Source organism: Brachionichthys hirsutus, chromosome 6 (assembly GCF_040956055.1).
Source record: "Brachionichthys hirsutus isolate HB-005 chromosome 6, CSIRO-AGI_Bhir_v1, whole genome shotgun sequence".
NCBI classification, from domain to species: domain Eukaryota; kingdom Metazoa; phylum Chordata; class Actinopteri; order Lophiiformes; family Brachionichthyidae; genus Brachionichthys; species Brachionichthys hirsutus.
The window spans coordinates 396,758-409,257 of NC_090902.1; the positions used below are offsets into that span (position 1 = coordinate 396,758).

At 55.4% G+C, this 12,500-nt stretch overlaps 3 protein-coding genes across 3 annotated transcripts in view; 1 reads left to right on the forward strand and 2 right to left on the reverse strand.

Moving 5' to 3' along the window:
* The window catches only part of LOC137895142 (matrin-3-like), a 3,309-nt gene extending 472 nt beyond the window's left edge, over positions 1–2,837 (forward strand). Inside the window, exons 2-12 of the mRNA XM_068740627.1 lie at positions 6–73; positions 382–475; positions 577–593; positions 671–793; positions 1,201–1,329; positions 1,411–1,539; positions 1,604–1,734; positions 1,949–2,240; positions 2,320–2,434; positions 2,508–2,623; positions 2,700–2,837. Coding sequence (XP_068596728.1) covers positions 6–73; positions 382–475; positions 577–593; positions 671–793; positions 1,201–1,329; positions 1,411–1,539; positions 1,604–1,734; positions 1,949–2,240; positions 2,320–2,434; positions 2,508–2,623; positions 2,700–2,765 — 1,280 coding nt within the window. The 3' untranslated portion in view covers positions 2,766–2,837. The remainder of the gene's footprint in view (positions 1–5; positions 74–381; positions 476–576; positions 594–670; positions 794–1,200; positions 1,330–1,410; positions 1,540–1,603; positions 1,735–1,948; positions 2,241–2,319; positions 2,435–2,507; positions 2,624–2,699) is intronic.
* Positions 2,838–2,910: 73 nt separating this feature from the next.
* On the reverse strand, positions 2,911–7,426 carry LOC137895144 (matrin-3-like). Its single transcript, XM_068740628.1, has 16 exons — positions 6,680–7,426; positions 6,536–6,597; positions 6,426–6,464; positions 6,069–6,225; positions 5,689–5,811; positions 5,468–5,593; positions 5,194–5,310; positions 4,881–5,005; positions 4,584–4,798; positions 4,423–4,495; positions 4,246–4,352; positions 4,030–4,179; positions 3,884–3,909; positions 3,443–3,604; positions 3,080–3,334; positions 2,911–3,012 (listed from the first exon to the last, which is right to left on the reverse strand). The coding sequence occupies exons 1-16, from the start codon at positions 7,424–7,426 to the stop codon at positions 2,980–2,982; spliced, it is 2,517 nt and encodes an 838-aa protein (XP_068596729.1). The 3' UTR covers positions 2,911–2,979.
* Positions 7,427–9,149: 1,723 nt separating this feature from the next.
* The window catches only part of abca1b (ATP-binding cassette, sub-family A (ABC1), member 1B), a 28,359-nt gene continuing 25,008 nt past the window's right edge, over positions 9,150–12,500 (reverse strand). The window contains 7 exon segments of the mRNA XM_068740022.1: positions 9,150–9,945; positions 10,953–11,196; positions 11,269–11,361; positions 11,435–11,538; positions 11,942–12,076; positions 12,158–12,193; positions 12,195–12,300. Coding sequence (XP_068596123.1) covers positions 9,793–9,945; positions 10,953–11,196; positions 11,269–11,361; positions 11,435–11,538; positions 11,942–12,076; positions 12,158–12,193; positions 12,195–12,300 — 871 coding nt within the window. The 3' untranslated portion in view covers positions 9,150–9,792.

The following is a 12,500-nucleotide window of genomic DNA, read 5'->3' on the forward strand; positions in this document are numbered from 1 at the left end:
TGAAGGAGAGAAGAAGGAGGTGGAGGCAGGAGCGACAGCAGATACGATGGAAGGAGAGGGAGCTGCAGACGAGGTAGGACATGATCAATACCGGCTGATCACAGATCAATGCCGGCTGATCACGGATCAATACCGGCTGATCACGGATCAATACCGGCTGATCACGGATCAATACCGGCTGATCACGGATCAATACCGGCTGATCACAGGTCAACGTTCAGTTTTAAACCAGTTTAAAGAGATGAAGACGAGCTTCCGATGCTAAACACGTTAGCGTTAGCCCCAGGTGAGCTGCTTACCTGGCGCTAACGCTAACGCTACCTGCTAGGCGACGCCCCCAGCTCGATGGCGCTCCTCCTCCTGATTGCTCCTGTCCTCCAGGGCGAGCCCGACTTCCTGGACAACATGGAGGACTTTGTGACGCTGGACGAGCTGGCAGAGGACGAGGAGGGAGGGGGACAGTCGGACTCCACCGGTACCGGATCAATACTCCGTCTGATCGATCAGAGCCCGATGAAACACTGATTGTTGCTCCTCTCTCTCTCTCTCTCTCTCTCTCTCTCTCTCTCTCTCCAGACGACTCCAAGCGGGCGGTGAGGATCCGGCCCCGACGGGCTCCGTCTCCGTCTCCGTGGTAACGGCTAACGGGCTGTGATTGGTTGTCTTCCAGGGCATGAGGGTGGTCAACGTCATCGGCTTCAAGCGAGGGTTCAACCTCCTCAACGAGCTGCTGGCGCTCGCCAAGCCGTTCGGGAAGGTGGTCAAACACCTGGTGCTGGACCTGCGGCCCGAGGTACGCGGAACCGGAACCAGAACCAGAACCGGAACCGGCTAGCTGCTGCTAACGGTAGCTTAGGGCTCAGCCCAAAGACTAAAGACTAAAGATGTCATTCAGTATTAGTTACTAGGTATCGGTAACTAAGGAAGGTATTAGTTACTAGGTAACGGTAACTAAGGAAGGTATTAGTTACTAGGTATCGGTAACTAAGGAAGGTATTAGTTACTCTGTATTTGTAACTAAGGAAGGTATTAGTTACTAGGTAACGGTAACTAAGGAAGGTATTAGTTACTCTGTATTTGTAACTAAGGAAGGTGCGACTGGAGCCGGCGGTTGTGCCTCCATTGGGGCCGCTGCCCGCGGTGCGTTCAGGTGCGTTCAGGTGCGTCCTGTGCTTCTGTAAACTGGCTCCTCCTCCTCAGGCCTACCTGCAGTTTGAGACGGAGGACGAGGCTCGCTCCATGGCCAAGTTCTACAACAGCAACATCACGGCGTCCGTCTGCGGCCGGCCCGTCAGGATCAGCCACTCCGTGAGCTACCCCACCATCAAGGTGAGCGTCCCGCCGGGACCCGGACCCGGACCCGGTCCCGGCCACTAGTGACCCTTGACCCGTCTGCCGCTGCTCCTCCAGTGCGGCTCCAGTAAGGTCGTTTACATCGGGCAGATCCCCACCGCCAAATACTCCGACGAGGCCGTCCTGAAACTGGCAGAACCGTTTGGACCCGTCAGGAAGTACTTCACCAACATGATGAAGAGAGAGGTACAGGACCGGGACCAGACCCAGACCCAGACCCAGACCCGGCTGACCTCGCTCTCGTCCGCAGTGCTTCCTGGAGATGATGAGAGCCGAGGACGCCGAGAAAATGGCCGAACACTGCAAAGCCGACCCGCTGAAGCTGAACGGGAAGCGCGTGACGGTCTACGTGAGCAGGAAGTACCGGCAGCTCAAACACGGGTCAGCGTCTTCTGGGTCTCAGAGTCCTCCACGTTAGTTACCTGCGTTCATCAGCCTCTGATTGGCCCAAATGTTTGATCTCAAAAAGTGATTGGAGTGTTTTAAAGACATTTAAGTTAATGTTTCATAACGTTGATCTTCAAAATGAACGCTAAAAATACGACCACTGACATCAGACAAAAGGGGAGGGGCTTCAGCCGTCCGTCTTTTGCAGGCATCGATGTCCAACTTCAGCCAAACGAGAGAACAGCAGCTCCTCCCCGAAACACCCCGGAGAACCGCCGGCCAAGAGACCCAAGGAGGAGGAGGAGGAGAGGGAAGAGGAGAAGCTGGAGGAGGAAGAGGGGAAGCTGGAGGACGAAGAGGGGAAGCAGACCGAAGAAGAGGAGCCGGAGGACGAAGAGGAGAAGCAGACGGAGGAAGAGGAGAAGATGCAGAGCGTCGATGCTGAGACCGCCCCCGAGGAGATACCGGACGGTTCTGAGAATCTGAGTAGCTACAAGGAGGTGAGGATGATGTCACTTCCTGTTTACAGCAATGCTACACCGTTAGCATATGAAAGACGCCTGTTTGTCCTTTGAGCAGGAGGAGGAGCCATCGACCAATCAGAATGTTCAGACCGAGTCTCCTCCCACAGCCGATAACAAATCCAGCGTGGCGTCTCTGCCGCTGCCCCCCCACGACCCCACCGACCCCATCGGTGAGACCCCCCGGACCCGGGTCCTGATCCGGTCCGGTTTGTAACAGGAAGTCGTCTCGCTCTTCCGTTTCAGGCGTGGAGCACGTGAAGGCGGGGTTTTACTGCCGCATCTGCTTCCTGTTCTACTCCAACGAAGACACGGCCAAGAAAACGCACTGCAGCAGCAAGGAGCACTACGGCAAGCTGCAGGTGAGCAGGCCCCGCCCACAAAGCGGCCACCAAGGGAACCGCCTAATTCTGCCCCGTGTCGGGGTTCTGTTTCCAGAAACACCTGGAGAAGGAACAGAACAAATCAGAGAAGAAGAAACGGAAGAAGGCGACGACGGCCTGAGACCTTCAGCAGGACCTTTGACCTTTTGTTTGTTTGTAGCTTAGCATCGAGCCTGGAGGCCGCTAGCCCACCTGTTAAACATTTCTTTTTTATCTCCTCGTTGTGAACAAACTGTTTTGCAGAATAAACTTCAAAAAGCCGTTTCGTTCGTTACAAATGAAAACACTGAATTTAATTTGAACTTTCAAAATAAAACGACGTCCAGAAGCGATTCTCACGTCTTCCACGGATCTCTGCCCGTCTTCTCCTGGAAAACAAAGACCCTGTGAAATCCGATCTGCTTCCTGTCAGGTGACAGGAAGCCGGCCGCTGACCTGGTACTTCCTGTAGTGGGCGGAGCTGCTGCAGTGCCGCCGCCTGGCCTCGTCCTCGTCGGCGTAGATCAGCTGACACAGACTACAAAGGTAACCGACGACGGGCCGAACGAACTCGCTTCCTGCACCGGAGGAAGGACGGCGTCTCAAACAGGAAGCGATGCAACAGCAGCAAAGACACCCGACAGTCTTACCAACAGGCTCAGCGTCGCCTCCTGCTGGCCCAGACTGCTGCTCTACCTTCACCTCCGAGTCCTGCAGCCAATCAGAGCACAGCTCATTCAGGCACTTCAAATATTAAACGTCCTGACAGGAACTCTGTCCAACCAGCAGGGGGCGCCAAGGACGTCCACGGGGTCTCACCTGTTCAGGTTTCGGAGGATCTCCAGTCGAGTCTGGTTGATCCGGACTCTCCAGTCCTGGTCCAGGCGTGTCCGTCTGCTCCTCTTCTGGAGCTTCCTGCTTTATGTCTGTCCTTTTCTTCTTGGGCGGAGACTCGTCCCCCGGAGCCGGGTCCTCCAATAACAGCAACAACAAGATCAATAACGAGATCAATAACAACAATGTAAACAACAACAAGATCAAGAACAATAATAATAACAACAACGAGATCAATAACAACAATAATAATAACGTAAATGACAACAACAAGATCAATAATAATAACATCAATAATAACAACGACATAAACAACAACAAGATCAATAATAACAAGATCAAGAACAATAATAATAACAACAACGTAAACAACGAGATCAATAACGTGTCAGAAACAAGCTTTGATCAACTGGAACGTTTTCTAACCTTATCTTCTTCATCATCGTCTTCATCTGAAAAAAAAAACGTTCAAATCAAACTTCAGATCAGTGAATACCTGGAATATTGATCAGGTGATCAGACCCAGCACAGCCATTGATCTATTGATCTATTGATCAACGGCTGGACCGTACCTTCAGCAGCTTCCGGGTCACCTTTCCGCCGGTCTTCATCCAGGTGTTCCGGGAACGCCGTCTCCTCCTGCAGACCAACAAGCCCACCTGGAACCTGGAAGCCGTCGCCTGATTGGCTGAGAGAACCCGTCTCCTCCTCGTCCTCTTCTCCTGAAACGGGCAGGCGTCCCGTTTTTCTTTCTGCCGCTGGATGTTGCTGAACGTGTTCGGGTCTACCTGCATCAGGTGTGTCCGGAGGCTCCTCCTCCTCCTCCTCCAGGAGACACTCCCCGTCCTCCCCGATCACCTCCATCCCCTCGATGTCGCTGTCCTCTGCAGACGACCTGAGGACAAACCGTCTTTTGTTCGTCTCCTCTGAAGTTATTCGTTTTGTGTTCCAAACAGGAAACTCACTCTTCTTCGTGTCCAGGCTCCTCCCCCTGCTGGACGGTTTCACTGTGTGGACCTGGACTGTGTGTGGGAGCGTCTGGATGTTTGGAACACAGAATACTCTAACATTAGACCCAGACCCCCCCCCGGTTCCGGGTCGGTTCTAGAGGTTCTGGTTTTCTTACCGACTGTCTTCTCCGATATCACGGATTCTCCCGGGGTTCTGGACCGGGCCCCGGACCCGGACCCCCCGTCTCTGGTTGTGGTCTTCCCCTCTCTGCTGGAGTTGTCCCTCTTGTCCTCGTCCTCTCTGTCTTTGCTGCTCGTCCTCTTCTCGTTTTCATCCTCTCGGTCGGTCGGACCCGTTTCCTCTTCGTACCTCTTGGCCAATGAGAGGCGCCTACGGGACAGGATGAGACGGTCGGGTCAGGACGGACGCTAAACGTCCAGCCGGGTCCGGCCCGGCCCGGCCCGGTACTCACATGAGGCTCTTGTACTCCATGGAGAAGGACACTTTGATGGCGTCCTCGTTGACCTTCAGACTGTTGGACGAATAATAGTCGACCAGCGTCCGAGCGTCGGAACCGTCCCTCATCTCCACGAACGCCTGAAGAGGTCCGACAGAACCAGGAAACGATCAACGGCGTCAGAACCAGGAAACGATTAACGGCGTCAGAACCACAGCCGGGTCCGACAGAACCAGGAAACGATCAACGGCGTCAGAACCACAGCTGGGTCCGACAGAACCAGGAAACGATCAACCCGTCAGAACCACAGCCGGGTCCCGGGTCTCACCGTGGACGGCAGGAACAGGGTGAAGAGGGGCGGGCCGAAGCGTTTGACGATGCTCATCAGATCCGATTGGCCGTTCTGTCCCGACGGCGCCGGACTGAAACTCACCACCCGAGAGCTCTGAGGAGACACGGAGGACCGAGTCACATGACTTCATGCTGCCGGCTCTACGGGCCCGACGGGCTTCGGCGCCGCTCGCGCTGTCCAGCTCAGAGACGTGGCGTTCGGGACCGGAGCGAGGACGAAGACGAGGACGAGGCGAGGACGAGCGTCCTACCTGGAGGAAGCTGAAGGTGTTGGAGATCCGGAACTCGACCCGCTGCCCGTCGGCGGTCGGAGGGTTGCTGGTGTGAAACTTCACCAAGTCTTTGGCCTGATGGACGGAGCCGAGCTCCACGAACGCCTGCAGGGACGAAGACAGACGGGGGGTCAGCCCCACCGGCGGCGCTGGACGCGCGCGGGACGGGGGCCCCGATCAGGGACAGCCGGGGGACTCGCCAAAGAGGGAAACTGGAGCATCTTGACGATCCTCCCGAACGGTTCGATCAGCTTCTTCAGGAACGCTTCGTCCACACGGAGAGCGGGAAACTTCACACACACCACCCTGCTCCGGTGCACGGCCTGGGGGGACAAAGGGGGACGGGGGAGAGGGACATGTGAGGGGGACGGGGGAGAGGGACGGGGGAGAGGGATGGGGAGAGGGACGGGGGACAGGGACATGTGAGAGGGACAGGGGAGAGGGATGGGGGACATGTAAGAGGGACATGTGAGGGGGACGGGGGAGAGGGACAGGGAGAGGGACGGGGGAGAGGGACATGTGAGGGGGACGGGGGAGGGACGGGCGAGTCTGATGTCACACGGCTCCCCGACGTCTTTACCTTCGGGGGGTTTCTCTTCGGTGGAGGGGGAGGAGTCTGAGCGGCGCCGCCTGGAGGACGCTGCAACAAGCCCGGCTGACGCCGCCTACCAGCGCTGTGATTGGTCGCCTGCCGCTCAGAGGGGCCTTCATCCTTCCCTTTTGATTGGCTGTCAGCCCTTCAGAGAGAGGACAGAGGTGATCAATAATCAATGATCAATACGACGTGAGCCTTGAAAAGCACGGCAGCAGAGGTGAAGTCTGGGGTGGGGGGGGGGTGCTGGGGGGGCACCGCACCGACACCTGCCCGGGCATACTCGCTCAAGGCCAGCCCCCCCCCCCCGCATTCACTAAATCAATAACGATCAATAACGCTGACCTGCTCGCCGTCTCCAGGCGACCGTCCCATTTAGGAAACCTGCAGGACACGGAGACAAACATCAGGTAACGTCCTGTCGAGGGACAGGAAGTGGACTGGGGGGGGCGTACCTCTGCAGGAGGCGGAGCTGCCCATCGGCGTGATGGACGCCGTTGGCGTGTTCGGTCCACGCCTGGAACACGGGAAGACACGTGAACCGGAGCCAGACACAGACCCCCCCCCCCCCCCCCCCCCGGGTGGGCGGGGTCACTCACCCGCTCGGTGATCACTGTGATGTCACACAGACAGCACGAGTACGGGACGGACGGCGGGCTGGACCCGTGGAAGTCCAGAGCTTCTCTCCTGGACGGGAGCAAGGCGGTCCCGGTCCCGGTCCCGGTCCCGGTCCCGGTCCCGGTCCCGGTCCCGGTCCCGGCCTCACGGAGCCCCCCAGCGAGACCGGACCTGAAACCAGCCGGTCCCAGTCCAGAGTGTCCACCTGTCCAACCGCAGCCCGAGGACCAGCGGCGGAAGCTCGAGGACGATGATGAAGATGATGACGGGTCTACTCTGAAGGTCCGGGGACCCCCCCACTGGTCCAGGTCAGGGGGAGCAGGACTGGGCGTGACCCAGTCCACCGGGCTGCGAGCTTGATCCCAATCACCAGGGGCAACGGGCCGGCGAATCGGATTAGAGGAGGAGGAGGAGGAAGGAGGCGGAGCCGTGCGGACGCCGCCCTTCCTTCCTTTGATCTGCTTGAGGACTTGAGGCAGGGACTCGACGGTGAGGACATGTTCAGGCAGCTCAGCCAGCAGGGTCAGGTCTCCGGGGTCGAGACCGCAGCTGTCCAGGATGCGGAGCGCCCCGTCCCGCATGGACGAGGACGAGGACGAGGCCTGAGGACAGGATCTGGACGAGCCCGGCTCACATCGGAGTCTGGACCCAGATGGAAGCCGTCTGTAAGGTCCAGGTCGGAGGTCGGAGTCCGCCGGAGGTCGTCGGGTCGGGTCGCCGTGAGACATGATCGGAGCGCCGGCTGCAGACAGAAGACAGACAGGAGGACGTGGGGACACGTGGGGACGAGCTGAAGACCAGCCAGAACAATGACGCCGCTCAGGAGACGTAGCGACAGGTGTGACGTAGCGACAGGTGTGACGTAGCGACAGGTGTGACGTAGCGACAGGTGTGACGTAGCGACAGGTGCCGTAGCGACAGGTGTGACGTAGCGACAGGTGTGACGTAGCGACAGGTGTGACGTAGCGACAGGTGGCTGGAGGCTGAGATCGCCAATAGATTGATTTCTGATCAATAGAACCGCGACTGGGTCGATCCGGCATTTAGATGATGTCAGTGTAAACAAGGCTTTTTATTCCATTCATTTTACTAAATCTAATATCGACCCAGGAGGAGCAAAGATTGATTGATCAACGTCAGACAGGAATCAAACCGGATATGGTTTATGAACAGCAACTTTAGCTTTGCTAGCACGGACGACATATCATTAGCATTAAAACAGAAGCTAATGCGAATCGATCACTGATCAGTTATCGCCATCGAACGACGAGCAGACCGTTCGATTATCCATCGACACACGAAGACAGAAGGATCGATTTAATTCAGAAACCGCATTACGCCAGGATGCTAACAGCATTAGCCCGGCGAGCTAACGCAGCTAACATCAACACAGCAGCTTGGAGCCGGCTGTAGCCACTGGCTACTAGCACGGCTAGCTACTAGCCAGTCTTCGCCAGCGGCCTTACCGTCACGGAAACGCGGGCAGCAGGCGCTGAAACGGGCCGCCAGAACCGGGAGGAGAAACCGGTGCGTTCAACAAAGAGGACGCGGAACCGAAGATGATTTAAAACAGCGAGGCTGAGCAGTTTGTTCTGTGTGCAGATCTGGCGCTACCGCCCCCTGCCGGTGCGGAGGGGAACAGCCGGGGTTTCATCCAATAAAAATGATGACCCGGAATCAAGCGGCTGAAAATGAGCCTTCATTGACCTTTGACCTTCAGTCCGTTATTGATGAATAGAGTGGTGTTGTATCTAGTTTGTGATTACAGTCAGATTCAGTCAACTTTTATTGGAAAAACTTTACCTCCACCGAGGCGGGGCGGGGCGGGGCGTGGAGGGGCGGGGCTTATGTCGTTTGTCTGTCTGTCCGTCTGTTAGCAAGATGACTCAAAAAGTTCTGGATGGATCCTGATGACATTTTCAGGAACTGTTGGGAATGTTACCAGGATTTCAGATTCAGATGCAACAACTTTATTGATACCTAAAAGGGCCATTTCTTTGCAGTTCACCAGCAGCGCCAGAAAGATCAGTGAGGTCCTTAATCAATACAACAATAAATGCCAATAATAACAGTTATAATAAAAATGAAATATCCTGCAAAACACTGATCTGGAGCATCTATCAGGAACAGACTACGTTTCGGTGCTGATCCGGATCACCGTGTGGACGGTGTAGATCTAGAACCTTCTGGTGCTGATCCGGATCACCGTGTGGACGGTGTAGATCTAGAACCTTCTGGTGCTGATCCGGATCACCGTGTGGACGGTGTAGATCTAGAACCTTCTGGTGCTGATCCGGATCACCGTGTGGACGGTGTAGATCTAGAACCTTCTGGTGCTGATCCAGATCACCGTGTGGACGGTGTAGATCTAGAACCTTCTGGTGCTGATCCAGATCACCGTGTGGACGGTGTAGATCCTGGGTTCTAACGGGTTCTAACGAAACACAGATGGCAGTTTTATTTCGTTTTATTGAGTCGTTCAGGTCAAGTAACAGTTCTTCTTCCATCAATCAATAATAATGATAACAAATTATTTCAGTGCAAAGACGAACTGGTGAAGACATGATCAATCGATCGATCAGCGTTTTGGAACCGATGGCGTGAAGCTCCTTCAGTCTGATCAGTTCAGCAGCCGATCGATGGATCGATCAGTCGTTCAGGGGCTGATGAGGTATTTCTGCTTCACACTCAAACAAAACAAATCTGCTCTTTTTCGTTAAAAAAATCTATAAAATCAATCAATCTTCTTGTTTCCAGCGAGCACTGTGATTGGCTGTTAAACAGGCGAGTCGTGGAACCAGTAATTAGCCCGGCTCAGCTAAGTATAAATAAAACGCTGAAATCAAAGGGTCTGTTGATTGATCTCATCAATCAGACCTGAAGGCAGCACGTCAATCAATCAATCAATCTGATTCAAGTTTCTCTAACGGTCCGTCAGTCGGTGGGCGTCGGCTTGGCACCGCTGCACAAACTCATTTGCATTGAGTGACATAAGGCAGCAGGCGACTCCGCCCACTCAGCAGGTGAGGAGGGGGCATCCCGTCAGCTGCAGGTGAAGTCCAGCCTCCTATTTCATGATTGCATGAGCTCATGATCACATGACACTCTCTCTCAGTGAGTCCCGCCCCTCAGCAGCTCCTGGATTGGAGCTCAGCATCGGAACGTCGACGACAACTTCCTTACGCCTCACCGAGGCGTCTTTGGAGTGATAGTCATCACTCTGGTCCTTCGCAAAATTCACAAACACCTGAAACGCAGGAAGAAAAAACACCTGGTCAGCCAGGTAAACGCCGGAAACGAGCTAAACGCCGGAAACGAGCTAAACGGCTGAAACGAGCGAAACGCCGGAAACGAGCTAAACGCCGGAAACGAGCTAAACGCCGGAAACGAGCTAAACGCCTGAAACGAGCTAAACGCCGGAAACGAGCTAAACGCCTGAAACGAGCTAAACGCCGGAAACGAGCTAAACGCCTGAAGCGAGCTAAACGCCGGAAACGAGCTAAACGCCGGAAACGAGCTAAACGCCGGAAACGAGCTAAACGCCTGAAACGAGCTAAACGCCGGAAACGAGCTAAACGCCAGAAACGAGCTAAACGCCAGAAACGAGCTAAACGCCAGAAACGAGCTAAACGCCAGAAACGAGCTAAACGCCAGAAACGAGCTAAACGCCTGAAACGAGCTAATCGCCTGAAACGAGCTAAACGCCGGAAACGAGCTAAACGCCGGAAACGAGCTAAACGCCGGAAACGAGCTAAACGCCGGAAACGAGCTAAACGCCGGAAACGAGCTAAACGCCGGAAACGAGCTAAACGCCTGAAGCGAGCTAAACGCCTGAAACGAGCTAAACGCCTGAAACGAGCTAAACGCCAGAAACGAGCTAAACGCCTGAAACGAGCTAAACGCCGGAAACGAGCTAAACGCCGGAAACGAGCTAAACGCCGGAAACGAGCTAAACGCCTGAAACGAGCTAAACGCCTGAAACGAGCTAAACGCCTGAAACGAGCTAAACGCCTGAAACGAGCTAAACGCCGGAAACGAGCTAAACGCCGGAAACGAGCTAAACGCCTGAAACGAGCTAAACGCCAGAAACGAGCTAAACGCCTGAAACGAGCTAAACGCCTGAAACGAGCTAAACGCCGGAAACGAGCTAAACGCCGAAAACGAGCTAAACGCCTGAAACAAGCTAAACGCCTGAAACGAGCTAAACGCCTGAAACGAGCCAAACGCCTGCTCAGGTGTGTGCCGGCGTCCTACCTGGTCCAGAGTGGTCTGCGTGACGGAGTAGTCCTCGATCCTCAGCAGGTCTTTGTTCTTGGCCAGGATGGAGAAGATGTGGGTGAGGGAGGTTAGCGACGACGGTAGCTGGTACTGTAGCATGTTGCGGTGCTTCTCCTTTAGCGTGCTGCCGCTGAGCTCGCTCTCAACGAACTTGATGACGGGCAGCAGGTCGGGGTGGGGCCCCGCCACCCGCAGGATGATGGTGTAGCCGTCTCCGAACCTGAGAGGTGACACCACGCCTCATAAACTCGCCGTCCGCACACCTGAGAGCTGACGTCGCCGACCGCGTTACCTGTTCTTCAGGTGCTGGACGCTGCCCAGACACCTGAACCGGCCGTTCACCATGATGGCCATCCTGGTGCACAGAGCCTCACACTCCTCCATGCTGGAACACACACACGTTATGTACACCTGCAAACACACACACCTGTGTACCTGTGTGGGGACAGAGGCTCTACCTGTGTGAGGTGAGGACGACGGACCGCCCCTCCTTGATGACGCTGTGGATACAGTTCCAGAGAGCCCGGCGAGCTTTGGGATCCATTCCAGTGGTGGGCTCGTCCTGTAAGCCCACAGGTGAATCAGGAGGAAGAGGAGGAAGAGGAGGCCTCCTCCTGACTGACTCGCTCTTCTTTTGTGGTTGTAGTTCTAACCTCCATAAATGGAGCAGCAGATCCCTTTCATCCTGTTACACCCCGCCCCCAGGTTCTGCTGCTCTCTGATTGGCTGACTGAGTAATCAGACACCCTGCTCTGCTTTAAACAAACTTTATTTAACTCCTCATTTATTGTTGATTATCTGACCAAAAAATAAAAGATGCGATTTTCTGTGACGTCACATGACTGATGACACTGCTGGTACGTGATTGGTCGAATTAAAAGCTGCAGCTGGTTTCGCCTCCTGGCGCCACCTGCTGCTGTGGAGGGTCACTGGCGGGGGGCCGACGGCGCTCAGGTGTTACTCACCAGGAAGACGACAGGTGGCGCTCCGATCAGAGCCATGGCGGTGGACAGCTTCCTCATGTTCCCTCCGCTGTAGCTTCCCGCCGCTTTATCGGCGTACTTCACGAGGCCCAGCTTCCTGATGCCCCACTCTGCCACCTGTCAATCACACAGCGCCGCCGTCAGAGCCCTCCTCTTCCTCTTCCTCTTCCTGTGCAGGTGTTTGGACTCCGGACTCACGTCGCACACTTCCTTCTCCGGTACCCCTCGGAGGATGGGCGTACAGCTCCAGGTGCTCCCGCCCCGTCAGCAGCTCGTTGATGGAGTCAAACTGGGGACAGTAGCCCATGTTCTGGTGGACGTCATCGATCTCCCTCAGGATGCTGCACGCACACACACACAGAGACACACACAGACACGCACACACATACAGAGACACACACAGACACGCACGCACATACAGAGACACACACAGACACGCACACACATACAGAGACACACACAGACACGCACGCACGCACACACACACACAGAGACACACAGACACGCACGCACACACATACAGAGACACACACAGACACGC

What these genes read in the sequence shown, in the direction of transcription:
- LOC137895144 (XM_068740628.1), bottom strand. Translation starts at nt 7,426, where the DNA reads ATGTCTCACGGCGACCCGACCCGACGACCTCCGGCGGACTCCGACCTC. An exon ending in GATATCGGAGAAGACAGTCG is followed by an intron (nt 4,496 to 4,583) that starts GTAAGAAAACCA and finishes CCAAACATCCAG; the next exon opens with ACGCTCCCACACACAGTCCA. An exon ending in GAGCCTGGACACGAAGAAGA is followed by an intron (nt 4,353 to 4,422) that starts GTGAGTTTCCTG and finishes GTTTGTCCTCAG; the next exon opens with GTCGTCTGCAGAGGACAGCG.